Source organism: Theropithecus gelada, chromosome 9 (assembly GCF_003255815.1).
Source record: "Theropithecus gelada isolate Dixy chromosome 9, Tgel_1.0, whole genome shotgun sequence".
Lineage (NCBI taxonomy): Eukaryota > Metazoa > Chordata > Mammalia > Primates > Cercopithecidae > Theropithecus > Theropithecus gelada.
This window is the reverse complement of record NC_037677.1, coordinates 30,397,954-30,413,054: the sequence shown is the minus strand read 5'-3', so window position 1 is coordinate 30,413,054 and position 15,101 is coordinate 30,397,954. Positions and strand designations below refer to the sequence as shown.

Genomic DNA, 15,101 nt, shown 5'->3' with positions numbered 1-15,101 from the left:
AAAGCTTTCTGGTGGAAGAGGGAGCTGTTATTGTACTCTTTAGTTCCTTGTCAACATAAGCAAATATCTTTTGGTTTTAATATTCGATATTTTTTAACCATTAGCAATAATTTGTGTTTTATTTTGTACATCTTTCTTTCTATATTTTTTTTACCACTTTCTCTCTGGTTTTATTAATTGAATAGACTGAAATATATTCAAGTCAAGACATAGTTCATATACGTGTGTTTGCCTTCTAATATAACTTATTGAAGATTTTGAGAAACTTGTAAAAATGAGCATTCATTCAGCAAGTGTTTATTATGATATTTCTGGCATTTTTTCTAATTTCTTGGAATAATGAAATGAACAATACATATATAAGTCCTGCTGTCATGGAGTTTTCATTCTGACTGTTGGTGGTGGGTGGGACACAAACATCAAAGAAAATAAGTAAAATAACACTATATATATACACACACACACACATATATACACATACATGTATCTGTGTTTACACACACACACACACACACACACATTACAGTGATTAGTGGTCCAGCAGAAAGTACGGAAAAGTAAAGCAAAATGCTTGGGGTGGTGGCTTACAATTTTAAATAGGCACTTATAGAAATTCTCATTGAGAAATTAATATTTGACCAAAGAATGAAAAATGATGAATCAAGCCAAAGGATATATGATGTAATTGAAGGAATTTAAAAAATCAATGAAATATTTTAAAAGCCAAGAATAATTAAAACACAGCCCCTTTTATGTCATCACTATGTCAATAACAATGTCCTTTGGGTTCTATAAATGCATAAGGAGAATTTCACTATCCACTTTATCCCTCAGGATGCTTTTATTTACTTAGTTTTTTGAGTTGATGTGTTTACATCTTGACTGCCCTCTTTTAATTGTTATGGCATATGACTATATAGCATTCTCTAATTTCCAAGGAAACAGATGAATTCTGGGGGAGAAGGGATTATGATTTTAAGGTGTAATTGTTAGTTTTGCAGTGAGGTTATATTACATGTATTATTTATTTATTATAGTAAGGTCGACGTTCCATCTGAAACTTTTTATGTTTTCATAATTAGTGTTCAGTTGTGGCAAAAATGAATTTCACACTGTACACTGCCTCTGGGCTAGGGAGTACACCAGTGTGCATTATCCTGGATACTGAAAACCACTGACCTGGGTGATTACTTCGTTCTTAGTCAATAACCATTTAAAATCTAAGAAAGCATTTTATAATTAACACTCACATTATCTGACATATTACTACCAGATTTCCTTTTCATTTCTTTATTTGGTAAACATTAGGCACCCCCAACAGAAGTGGCCCTAGGGCAAAAACAAAGAAAAACAAGATATGGTCTGAATAATTGTGGAGCTTCTTGTATAGTAAAAGAGATACATAAATAAGCATTTGCATTTCTTGAGAGTTAGAGAAAGTGCCAAGTATTTTTGGAGGGGCGAAATGAAGATAATTTGGTCATATATAAATACTAATCCCAACGTAGGTTTTCATAAAAGTAACACACTGCTTTGAAAACAACCAGTGTGTTTTCAGAGTTGTTCTTGAGCATGGATTGAGAATAGCTTTTGTTTTCTTTGAGAAATTATGTTGGAAAGTAGGTCAGATATCATGATGTTACTAAGGCAGGCTTTCTGGAAGGATCCGCTGTCCTGACCTTGAGGAATTCATTAGATCCGGCTGCAGCTGAGTGACAGGAGCTAAGACCACATTCATTGTCTTTCCAAAATTACCAACAGTGGTCCCTCCTCTTACTATCACAGTGTCTTAAGTGGCAAGTGTTAGGATAATATTTTCCAGATTATAAAACCAGGTCGTCGACAGAGAAGAAAAAATTATATGTGAAGGACCTCTCTGAATCACTCATGAGATAATCCATATTTTCCAAATGTTTGATATATAATGTGCCTTATGATTTTCAAAAGGTTGATGCACATAGGGCTTTTCTAAATTATTTATCCTCAAAACTGCCTTTTTCTTTGTAGGAACACAAATATGCTTTGTAGTACAGTCATTCTGTATATCACAGTGTGAAAATATTTGTTTAATGTATTTATGATTATTACTTCACAGAATAACAAAATACACTGGAAACCACTCTATCATAAATTCCTAATGATAATCAGCAACTGATATTAATATTTTAGCCTTTAATTTTGAAATATTTATGAATTCATAGAAAGTTCAAAGAGAGGCCGGGCGCGGTGGCTCATGCCTGTAATCCCAGCACTTTGGGAGGCCAAGGCGGGCAGATCACGAGGTCAGGAGATCGAGACCATCCTGGCTAACACAGTGAAACCCCGTCTCTACTAAAAATACAAAAAAATTAGCCGCATGTGGTGGCGGGTGCCTGTAGTCCCAGCTACTCGGGAGGCTGAGGCAGGAGAATGGCGTGAACCCAGAAGGCAAAGGTTACAGTGAGCCGAGATCACGCCACTGCACTCCAGCCAGGGCGACAGAGCGAGACTCCGTCCAAAAAAAAAAAGAAAGTTCAAAAGGTCAAAGATACCCTTCATGCATTTTTCCCTCAGTGGTTATATAACTATGGTCCAATATTAAAACCTGGAAACTAATATTGGCTCAATGTTTGAAAGTCTGCAGCATTTCATTGCATGCATAAATTTATGTAAAGCATCATTGCCACAATCAGGATACTCCATCTTTACAAAGATCTTCCTTGAGCTACTTCTTTACAAAGTCATTCCCATCATCTCTAACCTCAGGAAGCCACTACTTTGTTTTATATCTCTTTGCTTTATCATTTTGAGAACGTTGTATAAATGGAACTATACAGGATGTGACCTTTGAGAATAGGTCTCAAAGATCTTCTTTCTCTCAGTGTCATCCTCTTGAGATCCATCAAAGTTGTTGTATGTATAAATCAGGTTTTCCTCTGTGTTGTTTAGTCATGTTTCGTGCTATGGAGGTAACATACCCTGGTGCTATTTTCCGGAGCGATTGCCTCGTGTCACACTACCACTAGTAATGTACACAAGAACAAGTTTTGCCATGACCTTGTGAACATTTAATGGTGTTACTATTTTGTTTTTACATTACCCTTCTTATAAGTGAGGAGTGATATCTCATCATGGTCTTAATTTGCACTTCCTTATTAGCTAGTAATGTTGAGTATTATTTCCTGTGCTTGTTTATAATCCATATATCCTCTTGGCTGAAATATCTCTTTTGCCCATTCTCGAATCAGGCTTTTTTTAACTGTTGAGTTTTGAGAATTCTTTATGCATTATTGGTATAAGTCTTTTAACAGATATATGAATGGCAAATATTTTCTCCCCAGCTTTAGGTTGTCTTTTTTGTTCTCTTAACAGGATCATTTGCAGAGCAAACATTTTTAATGTTGATGAAGTTCAATGTATTGATCTTTCCTCTTTGAGATCATGCTTTTGATATCACATCTAAGAATATTTCACCAAGTCCTAGGTCCCTGATTTTCTCCTTTGGGTTCTTTAAAAAGTTGTATGGTATTACATTTTACATTTAAGGTTATGAATCATTTTGTTAATTTTTGTATAATGTGTCAAATTTTGGTCACAGTTTCTTTATTTGTATATTTGCCTATAACCAACTACTCCAGCATCGTTAATGAGACTGTTCTACTTTTGTTTAATTGTTTTTGTACCTTTGTCAAAACTTAGTTGTACTTACATGAAGCTAATTCTGGGTTCTTTTCTGTTCTATTGATCCAGGTATCTATTCCTCCAGTAGTACAAGACAGTCTGGATAGCTCTGATGGAGATATAAAGGGAGTTTGATGTTGCTTTCATGACTACTAACACAATATTCATTTTGTTGTCCATGAATCCAGGAGTAATTTTGACTTTCAGGTTTTACTATTTAAGAAATACATTTTATAAGGCAACAACTGCCATGGGGGTGATTCCTTTGATGGATCTGGACGAAGTAAATCAAAAAAGCTGTCATGAATCTTGAAATCAGTTAGATTAATTCCTTCTAATGCATTCTTCTTGTACAAAATTGTTTTAGTTATTCTAGTTCCATTGACGTTCTATATAAATCTTATAAAAATATATAGCTATAAATTATTTTGATGGAACTTTGATAAAAATTGCATTTAATAACGTCAATTTGGGGAGAAGTCATATTTTTAATGTAGTGAGTTTTCCAATCATCAGCACAGTAGGTTTCTCCCCATTATTTAGATCTTTGATTTCTCTCATCAGTATTTCGTGGTTTTCAGCATACAAATTCTATGTATGTCTTACAATATTTACACCTGTTTCATTTTTTGAAGGATTATAAATGGTATTATATTTTAATTTTTATTTCTGTCTTCATTTCTAGGATTCAGAAATAAAATTTAATTATTTAATTTTCCTTAAGTAATATGGCATGTCAATCTTTTTTTTTTTAAATTTATTTATTATTATACTTTAAGTTGTAGGGTACATGTGCATAACGTGCGGGTTTGTTACATATGTATACTTGTGGTAATATGGCATGTCAATCTTGTGTCCTGTGACCTTGCTGACTCATTTATTAGCTATCAGAGTTTTGTAGATTTTCTTTGTGGACAGTCATGCTTTCGGAAAATAGAAACGGCTTTTAAGTCTTTCCATCCCTCCCTCCCTTCCTCCCTCCCTCTCTCCCTCCCTCTCTCCCTCCTTTCCTCCCTCCCTCCTTCCCAGTACACTCCTTAGATTTTCTTTGTGGACAGTTGTGCCTTCGGAAAATAAAGATGGTTTTTAACCAACCTCTGTCCGTCCATCTGTCCCTCCGTCCCTCCCTCCCTCCCTCCGTTCTTTCCTTCCTTCCTCCCTCCCTCCCTTCCTCCCTCCCTCCCTTCCTCCCTCCCTCCTTCTTGCCTTCCTCCCTCCCTCCCTTCCTTCCTTCCTTCCTCCCTTCCTCCCTTCATTCTTTCCTCCCTTCCTTCCTCCCTTCCTCCCTTCATCCTTTCCTCCCTTCCTTCCTTCCTCCCTCCCTTCCTTCCTCCCTTCCTCCCTTCTTTCTTTTTCTTGAGATAGGAACTCACTCTGTTGCCCATGCTAGAGTACAGTGGCAAGATCTTGGCTCACTGCAACCTCTGCCTCCTGGGTTCCAGTGATTCTGGTGCCTCAGCCTCCTGAGTAGCTGAGACAACAGGCGCGTGCCACCATACCTGACTAATTTTTGTATTTTTAGTAGAGATGGAGTTTCAACATGTTGCCTAGGCTGGTCTCAAACTCCTGGCCTCAAGCGATCCACCCACCTCGGCTTCCCAAAGTGCTGGGATTACAGGCAAGAGCCATCATGCCCAGCAGGTTTTAAGTCTTTCTTAGTTTAAAGCTCATTGAAATGGGGATTCAACATTTAGACTTTTGTATAGTGTTTATTTTACTCAATTACAATTAATCATAAATTTTCCATCTCCATCCTAGCACTTACCCCATTCTATTAAAATGCGAGAGAACTCCATTAGGACATGCTTATTGATGAACCAGCCCCAACATCTGTTACATTGTTAAATTAATTGATCAAATGCAACACCAACCAATAAAGGAATCATTTCTGTAACTTCCGTGACCTGGCTGACAATGGAGGTGGAGGGAAGTCACCTAATTCCTGCTTCAACATTTTCATAAGAGAGAGTACATTGACTCATACCAAAGGCCGTTTCAACTGTCAGGTTCCCCCATTGTAATAATGTTTTTCCTAATGTGAATCCACGTTTCCATATTTTCCCAGTATGGATTTTGATTGAGTATGCTCTCTAAATGGAACAACAAAGCCTGGATGACGGCACATCTGTTTATAGCATGGTTTACTGAAGCCCACTGTTCAAATTTACAGCTCAGAAAAAGAAAAATCCTGTCAAAATATTACCGCTTACTGACAATACACCTGATCTCCCAAGAGCTCTGATGGAGATATAAAGGGAGTTTGATGTTGCTTTCCTGCCTACTAACACAATATTAATTTTGTTGTCCATGAATCAAGGAGTAATTTTGACTTTCAGGTTTTACTATTTAAGAAATACATTTTATGAGGCAACAACTGCCATAGGGGGTGATTCTTTTCATGGATCTGGACAAAGTAAATAAAAAACCTTCTGGAAAGGATTCACCATTCTAGATGCCATTAAGAACATTTGTGATTCATGGCAGAAGGTCAAAATGCTAACATTAACAGGAGTATGAAAGAAGTTGATTTTAATCTTCATGGATGACTTTGAGGGCTTCAAGATTTCAGTGCAGGAAGTAACACAGATGTGGTGGAAACAGCGAAAGAACTGGAATTAGAAGTGGAGCCTGAAGATATGTCTAAACAAACAAAACAAACGGCTTTACCTGCTACAGAGAATCTTTAGTGAAGAGTCAACCAATGTAGCAAACTTATTTCAAGCAAACTTGTTTTCTTATTTTAAGAAATTGCTACAGTAGCCAACTTAGCAGCCACCTTCAGCAACCACCATCTTGACCATTCGGCAACCATCAACATTAAGGCAATATCTTCCATCTGCAAAAGCATTGTGATTCACTAAATGTTCAGATGATAGCATTTTTTAGGAATAAATTATTTTTAACTAAGGCATTTACACTTTTTAGACGTAATGTTACTTTTAGTACACTGTAGTATAGTGTAAGCAAAACTTTTATATGCACTGAGAAACCCAAAATTTCATGTGATTTGCTTTATTGTGGTATTTACTTTTTTGTAATGGCCCGGAATTGACAGAGCAATACATTAGAGGTGTGCCTGTGTATCCACATACACATGAATTTAGATAGAAATAGGAAAATATAAACATTTGTGAACTTGGTTAAAGGGTAGATGAAAGATATTTTTATTATTATTGCAACTTTTGTGCAAGTTTGAAACTATTTCAGAATAAAAGGTTGCAAAAATTTTGTTAAGAAAATGAGAAATGCTAACTTGAAAAAAAATTCAAATGATAAGTCCAAGACTGTTATTTTTAAAAATAGAGGTAGTAGATAAACTTTTACTAATTTTTAATTTAAAAAAGGAAGAAAGATACAAATAAATGTAGTTTTGCTAAAGGAGACATAAAAGGGATATAGAGACCAATAACTCTGTGCTAATTTGCAAATGTCAATGAAATAGTTACTTTTCTAGGGGAAAAATAATCAAATTAACTAATAAAGTAAAAAACCTGAAAAGACCATTAACTATCAAATAAGTTATCAACAAATGTCCTCCAGTTCTTTCTCCTGGGGTAGATACTATGGAGTTCTACCAAATTTTAATGAACTAATAATGCCCAAAGAAACTATTTCAACCATATGAAAAGGTAGAATTTATTTTATTAAGCTAATATATCACTGATTATGAAGCCTCCAAAAATCAGACGAGTGATATTCAAACGCCCTGTGAATATACATGCAGAAAAGCTTAAAATGCTAGCAAACTAAATTCATCAGAATACATGTAGTATATACATAGTAATATATCATGCAATTTGAGATGAAGATCTTATAACATTTTAAGTGTATTTTGATGTCATAATATGTCAATGTACCCACAGTACTGAAGAAAATAATAGCAAGCTGATAGATGCTGAAAATTATTGTTTAAATTAAGCAGCCATTTCTTATGCTATGCAGAGCATGCGTATGATTATTTTTAAGACATTAAAGGTGTTCTATCAAATTAATGTAGGAAAAGAGTGAAAATACTTACATTAAAATCAAGAACATGTCAAAATATCTACTATTAGTATTACTGTTTAATATTATCTTTGTGGTCCTGGTCAATATTTAAGACATGAAATGAAACAAAGGATAGCCAAATCATAATTATTTTTGAATGATATGATTACATAGCACAAAAGCCCAAGAGATTTACCTTTGAAAAAGTAAACATTTAAGTAACTGGGTTGTATAATGTCCACTGAAAATTTAGTTACACCTGGTCACCTGGAATTTTAAACTCATGGTCACCTGGAATCTCAGAATGCGACCTTATTTGGAAATAGGACTTTTGCAGATGTCATCTAGTTAAAATACAGTCCTGCTGGATAAAGGTGGGTCCTAATTCAATGACTGGTGTCCTTATAAGAAGAGGGAAAATTGGACACAGAGAGAAGATGATGTGAAAACAGGGAGAATGACAGGTGATTGATGTGATTCATCTACAAGCCAAGGAACACTAAGATGGCCCATAGCTACCAGCAGCTATGAAGAGACAAGGAAAGAAAGGCCTCCTCTGTAGCCATCAGAGAGAGCATGATGCTGGCAACACCTTCATTTCAGACTTCCAGCCTGAAAATGGAGTCAGACAAAAAATTTCTGTTGATTTAAGCCACCCAGTTTGTGATATTTTCGTATGCAGCCGTAGGAAACTAATACCCAGCTTCTCTAATTATGCCTTTTGCTTGTTTGTCTTAATATCAGGATTTGAAAGTCTTGTCCCGTATCATAAGCATACTATTCTACAATATGTTAATAGTTCTGCCAAAGGTAAAAATGTTCCTTAGTCAAATACATTGGGAATATCCTCTCTTGCCTAAAGAAATAGTCTGCGTATTGTGGGAATTCTCAGAGCCTTTAATATACTAGCATCTTTTAAAATCTTTCAAAGACAAAATTTATAGAATTGATCCCATTCATTTGAATGCAGAATCTTCTTCCTTTGAATGACAAATTGATACCTGTAGGACATTCATATTCAGAAGAACAGTTAAAGAAGCGATGAAGTACATCATGCCACAATACCTCAAGAATAATCACACTGAATTGAACGACTGCTGTCTTCATGTTGCTACCGGCTCACAGAGGCAGGAGTCTCTTAGAGAATGTTTTCTATACATACATGTACTTTCTTATCCCATTATATTTGTAAATTTGTTCTATTTTAACTCTCACCCCTAACTGCTACGTTCCACATTATCAAAGGGAGTAGTACTAAAGGAGCTGTGTGTTGTATCCTCCTTCAGCTCTGCTACTTACAGTGGAATGCAAAGCAAAGTTTAATTCTGAACTTCAACTTTCTCATCAACCAAAATAAGAATAATAACTATTATATAGAGACAAAGTGAGGATTAAATGAAATGACAGATATAAAGAGAATGTTTCAGGACCTGGAACACATTATATTTCATACCCAGTACCCCTCTTTTCCTATTTTCCTTAATGTGCTTTATTTATAGAATATGCTCAGTAATTTTATATTGAATGAATACATGAATATAATGGTAAGATTTTAATTTTTTGAGTTTGATGGTAGGACCTTAAAAGGAATTATGTTATGTTCCTTCCAAATATGCCTTTTCAAATAAGACATATTTTATACCTATAGTGATATTGATCAATGGACAAATTATAGGATTTAGAAAGGTAGAAACTAGTTTGATTGATGACACAGCTGTAGACAAAGGTGTTCATTGTCTTCCTGATGGCACAGCTGTCTGATATTGGCATTAACTGCACCAGAAATGCCAGGAATTGGCATCAGTTCTCAAGACTATGTTATGTTTTTTACCTGGTACCTATGGGAAATAATAGGATATGAAATTATAAGTTGTTCCCCCTCATCATAGTGATGTGAAATGCAAACAACTTATTTTTACTTATTTTATTTTCCCCACTGGTATATTAGAAATAAACTTTCCAAGAAAATATAACTTCAAAACGAGGGAAAAGATCAAAAGAAAAATATGATTTACATTGTAAAGATCCATGTAACAGTGTTTACATGAATAAAAATACCAAATCTGTTTTTCAGCAGCACACATTATTTTCTTATATGAATGGCCTCTCCAGATGCTGCTCTATATGCTAATCTGTTTCTCAGAGGCTGCTAAATTTTCCAACACAAGGCAACTGAATTATTTATTTCATTTTATAGTTCTGAACCAAGACAGCGGTTCATATTCTTAAACTAGATGCTGCGTTGGAGTTCATTATTATTTTCCTGACATCTACTCCCCAGTCCTTTGAAAGGATACTTAGAACTTCAGTATTCTACACTACAATAGGTTATAAGTATTACAGTCTATTCTAGGAAAAAAATAAATTACAAAATATATTTCAAATGACATTTGAAAACTGAATTAGCTATTAGATTTTAAAAAGGCATTCTGTTGATTTGATGACATAAATTATGACAGAAAATTTATCTCTATCCTTGAAGACATTACAAATGTGTATTATCTTGACTGGTAAACAATTTACAAAAACAAATTATCAGTCTTGATGTTTTCTTAAAGTAATCTCTTTAGTTCTTTCAAAAGCTGAAAATGCTTATTTTAAGCCCTTTTTCTTTATTGTGTAAGTTCCTTACTCAGAGGTGTAATAAAGTTAGCTTATATTTTATTTTAGCATTTTCTTATATATCCCCAAATGGCATAGAAACAATGGTAAAACTTGTATGTTTTCTTTTTAAATTTTTAATTCTTAAAATTTAACTATTTGTAGAGACAGAGTCTCACTTTGTTGGCCAGGATGGTCTTGAACTGGCCTCATGTGATCCTCTCACCTTGGCCTCCTAAAATGTTGTGATTACAGGGGTGAACCACTCCACCCAGCCTCATATGTTTTCATATTCTCCACCTTATAAACTACAAAGAGTTTAGGGTTTGTTTTGCACATTAAGACAATTTTATCTGACTTGGGGTAACTGTAAGAATGTATCCATACAGAAACAAACAAACAAAAACCTCACTATTTTGATGCCACATGCAACAGAACTTGGACATTCTTAAAGAGTCATGTGTAATGAAATAGAGTGGATGATTTGTCCAGGAATTACCATAGCTTCTGTGGAGTTACCTGCCTTTCTTTGGCTTGTGCATTGGAGAGCAAGTCCCTGAATGTTTTGATGACAGAGTCATTCTTACCCTCATTTGCCTTAAAAATTTTGAGCAATTGTTTAAATGAGGTTTATTTAAGAGAGAAACATTTATCTGAAGATATATCAACATGCTACCATAGGTTCTTTTCAAGTATTTTTAATATTTGGACACTTATCTCACTTACGATTTTACAGATCTTTATTGCAGTTGTAATCTTCAAAAAGAACTTCATAAAGAATTACTGTCATTAAAGAATTCTAAACAGTACATTTTGTTACTTATGATCAAATTACTGACTCGTTTTTTGTTTTTTGTTTTTGTTTTTGTTTTGAGATGGAGTCTTGCTCTGTCACCCAGGCTGGAGTGCAGTGGCATGATCTCGGCTCACTGCAACCTCTACCTCCCAGGTTCAAGTGATTCTTCTGCCTCAGCCTCCTGAGCAGCTGGGACCACAAGTGCACGCCACCATGCCCAGCTAATTTTGTATGTTTAGTAGAAATGGGATTTCACCATGTTGGCCAGGCTGGTCTTGAACTGACCTCAGGTGATCTACCTGCCTCAGCCTCAATGTGCTAGGATTACAGGTGTGGGCCACCATGCCCGGCCTCCCTCATTGGTTTTATGCAGAATCATGAATATTGACTTAAAAATGAAAAGTATCAAAAGTCCTAAATATATAAATGTATAAGGTATGACACCTTCATACCACAATGCTCAGTTTTATAACATCTTCACTACCATTTTCAGCTGATAATTTACTTGCAGCATGATAAAAAGATTCCTGTATAATTTCTACTATCTTGGAAATGGGAAAATAAAGCAACTTAAGCAATGACAGTAATAAAATACTTCAAAAAATACCTGGGGAATAGTTTGGTATTTGATGCAATAGTTTGGTATTTGATGCAACTTAACATATTTAATTTCTGCAACTTATTACAATAAGCTCATTCAAATTATCACACCTTTTTACCTCACTTTTCTGTTTCACAATTTTCTCTAAAATAAAGAACTGTTCTAAAATAAAATAACTACTATGATTAATGATAACTTTTGCTTGGGGCAGCATTACCCAAGCTAAAATGTATTGCAGAATAATAAACGTCATAAATTTCTTACCAAGACCTGAGAAGCATAGATGAGAAGACAGAATAAATAAATTACATGGACCAAATAGATATTTAGAGAAGGAAATGTGTGTAATACTAAAATAGTTTATCAACTTTGAAACTGGGACCAGATTTGTAGAGAAATGAACTTACAGAAGCCAGGGAAGTAGCTGTGTGTATAGCAAACCAAATTGGTCTCTTTATATCTTGCTATCAGGATAGCATTATAAGGTTTCAAATATTACATGATACAGCAAGATCACTGCAATTTTGAATTGCATGTTTTAAAGTCAGTACATTTCCATTTTCCGTAACATATATTTGGAAATATTTTCCAGGTACCTCCAGTGGGCGCTGTGATTTCGAATTTGATCTTTGTTCCTGGGAGCAGGAGAAAGATGAGGACTTTGACTGGAATCTGAAAGCTAGCAGCATCCCTGCAGCAGGCACAGAGCCAGCGGCAGATCACACTTTGGGAAATTCATCTGGTCATTACATCTTTATAAAGAGTTTGTTCCCTCAGCAGCCCATGAGAGCTGCCAGAATTTCAAGTCCAGTTATAAGTAAGAGAAGCAAAAACTGCAAGGTATGGGGAAAATCAAACCAACCAACCAAACACACACAGAATTATTGTGAGAAACTGTTGATAAATTGACATACAGAAAATAGAGTGGTGGGGGCCAGAGAAAAGATGAGTTTGAATTTATTCAACTTTGGATATGTGAGGGAGGGAAAAAGCGAAGTTCAGAAGGAAAGGGAAAGATTGCTATAACTGTTAGGACAATTTCTCCTATGGATAAATTCCATGGATATTGAAGTTTGGGAAACCATTGGAAAATTCCATGGTTGTTATTCACAGCCATGTATAATACAGAAGTAAGATACCAGTTGCTTTCTGTTAAGAAGTTTAGTGCTTATTAAAACTATGGAAATTTTACAAACAGAAACAGAATTAAACAACAGTCAGTATATAATTAAATATCTACAAGAATGAATACTAGAGATAGTTAGAACCGCAAAAATTGTTGAGTAATTCTTCATGAAAAACAAAACAAAAAGGACCCTGAACTTACTCCTAAAACAAGTAGAATAATTTCTATAGGCAGGAAGAAAACATGACTTGGTTATTAGCCTGTGAAAATTTCACAAAAACATCTGTGGATAATTAAAAGTATAAATAAGGTTGTATGGCTCTTTGGGAAAAGCAGCAGCCTCATTCGATAACTACGTATTTACGGGGTTTTCCACTTTCCTTTTTTATTGTTTGCTTGTTTGTTTATATTCCATAAAAGACTTGAGTCAGCTAGGCTAAGAACTGAATTTAGCTTTACATATAGTACAAATTAAGTGTTTAGAGATCACAAGTGCTCAGAGATCTCTTGCTTACAAGAGATGGATACAGAAATAAATATATTTACAATAAGAAATGCAGTCTCTAATTTCTAGTTTAATTTTGACTGGAGTGTTCCCCAATGTTTGAACTCTGAAAAGCAAACAAATTACATCCAGAAACTTTCTTCCCTTCCCTTTCTCTTCCCCTGCCCTTCGACAGAGTCTCACTCTGTTGCCCAGACTGGAGGGCAGTGGCATGATCTCAGCTCACTGCAACATCCACCTCCCAGGTTCAAGTGGTTCTCCTGCCTCAGTCGCCTAAGGAGCTGGGATTACAGGCTTGCGCCGTCATCCCAGCTAATTTTTGTATTTTTAGTAGAGACAGGGTTTTCACCATGTTGCCCAGGCTGGTCTCGAACTCCTGACCTCAGGTGATCTGCCCACCTCGACCTCCCAAAGTATCGGGATTACAGGCGTGAGCCACTCTGCCCGGTCCAACTTACACTTCTCCGTGCCTGTGTCCACAACTGACAGAGCCCTAACCGTGGGAGAGAGACATATCAAACAGCCTTCAACACCTTAGCACTGCCATAGTATTAATACATGTTAAACTTTTACTTTGTCTTAAAAGTTTTTCTGTCTCATCGTGAGTTGATTTTATAGTTTAACTCTCATAGAGCAATTTCATCTATCACACAGACAGTGAAGATTTTCTGCAAGGGAAGTGACATGATCAGATGAGAGTTTTAGTGATAGAACTTGGTCAGCAGTCTAGAATGAAAGTAAATCATACAAAACTATTTTGGCAAAAATTGAGTTTTTATCAAGTATAGTTTTTATCTGTTTTTGCTATCTTCCAGATTACTTGGTACTTTCTCAGGAATAAAACCCAAGCATACCAGATTTTCTGTATGTTGGCTATACATCTATAAATTTAGCTTTATACATCTATAGATATTTTGAAAATCACAAATTAGTTTTAGTCTTATAAACCTAACTAAATATTAAATACAAAATATGAAAATTCCAGGTTGACATCTAAGCTTTTCTATTGAGACACTTCTGAAAATATCCGGTGAATATTTTTTCATACTGTAGTAACTAAGATTTCATCCATTGCTATATTCCCCTTGTCCCAGAACTAGAGTCCCCAATGTTTTAAACATCTGTGTGAGAATAATGAAGTATGCCTGGAAGAAATGTCAAAAAATTAATGATGAATGGTTCATTTTATGAATATTTATGATATAGATTGAATAAGAATATGTAAGGAAAGATTGTGCTGGGGAATATTGGGTCTCCCATATTAAAAATATATTCATCAGGTAAGCAGATTGATCTCCCAGATTTTTATGAGAATCACCTCTGCCCCTTCACCTTGTGGAATACCTTTCAAGCAGAGATAATCAATTTTTTTTTCTTTGTGGGGGTTAGTGTGTAGGAAGGATGCATATAGAGGGTGATAAGAGAATAGATCAGACCTTAATGGTTTTTTTTTCTTTTTGAAATGGAGCCTCACTTTGTTGCCTGGACTGGAGTGCAGTGGTGTGATCTCTGCTCACTGCAACCTCTGCCTCCCAGGTTCAAGCAATTCTCCTGCCTCAACCTCCTGAGTAGCTGGGACTGCAGGCACAGTCCACCAAGCCTAGGTATTTTGTTGTTGTTATTGTTGTTATTATTGCTGTTGTTGTTGTATTTTTAGTAGAGACAGGGTTTCACCAAGTTGGCCGGGCTGGTCTCGAACTCCTGACCTCAGGTGATCCGCCTACCTTGGCCTCCCAAAGTGCAGAGATTACAGGTGTGAGCCACCGGGCCTAACAATGCTTAGAAGATTTTTATTCACTCTCACTACCCTGTGTTAGGCTTTGTT

The 15,101-nt window shown here is 35.5% G+C and overlaps 1 protein-coding gene across 1 annotated transcript in view; it reads left to right on the top strand.

Moving 5' to 3' along the window:
• The window catches only part of MALRD1 (MAM and LDL receptor class A domain containing 1), a 670,416-nt gene that overhangs the window by 292,974 nt on the left and 362,341 nt on the right, over nt 1-15,101 (top strand). Inside the window, exon 25 of the mRNA XM_025396215.1 lies at nt 12,238-12,485. Within this exon, the coding sequence (XP_025252000.1) occupies nt 12,238-12,485 (248 nt within the window). The remainder of the gene's footprint in view (nt 1-12,237; nt 12,486-15,101) is intronic.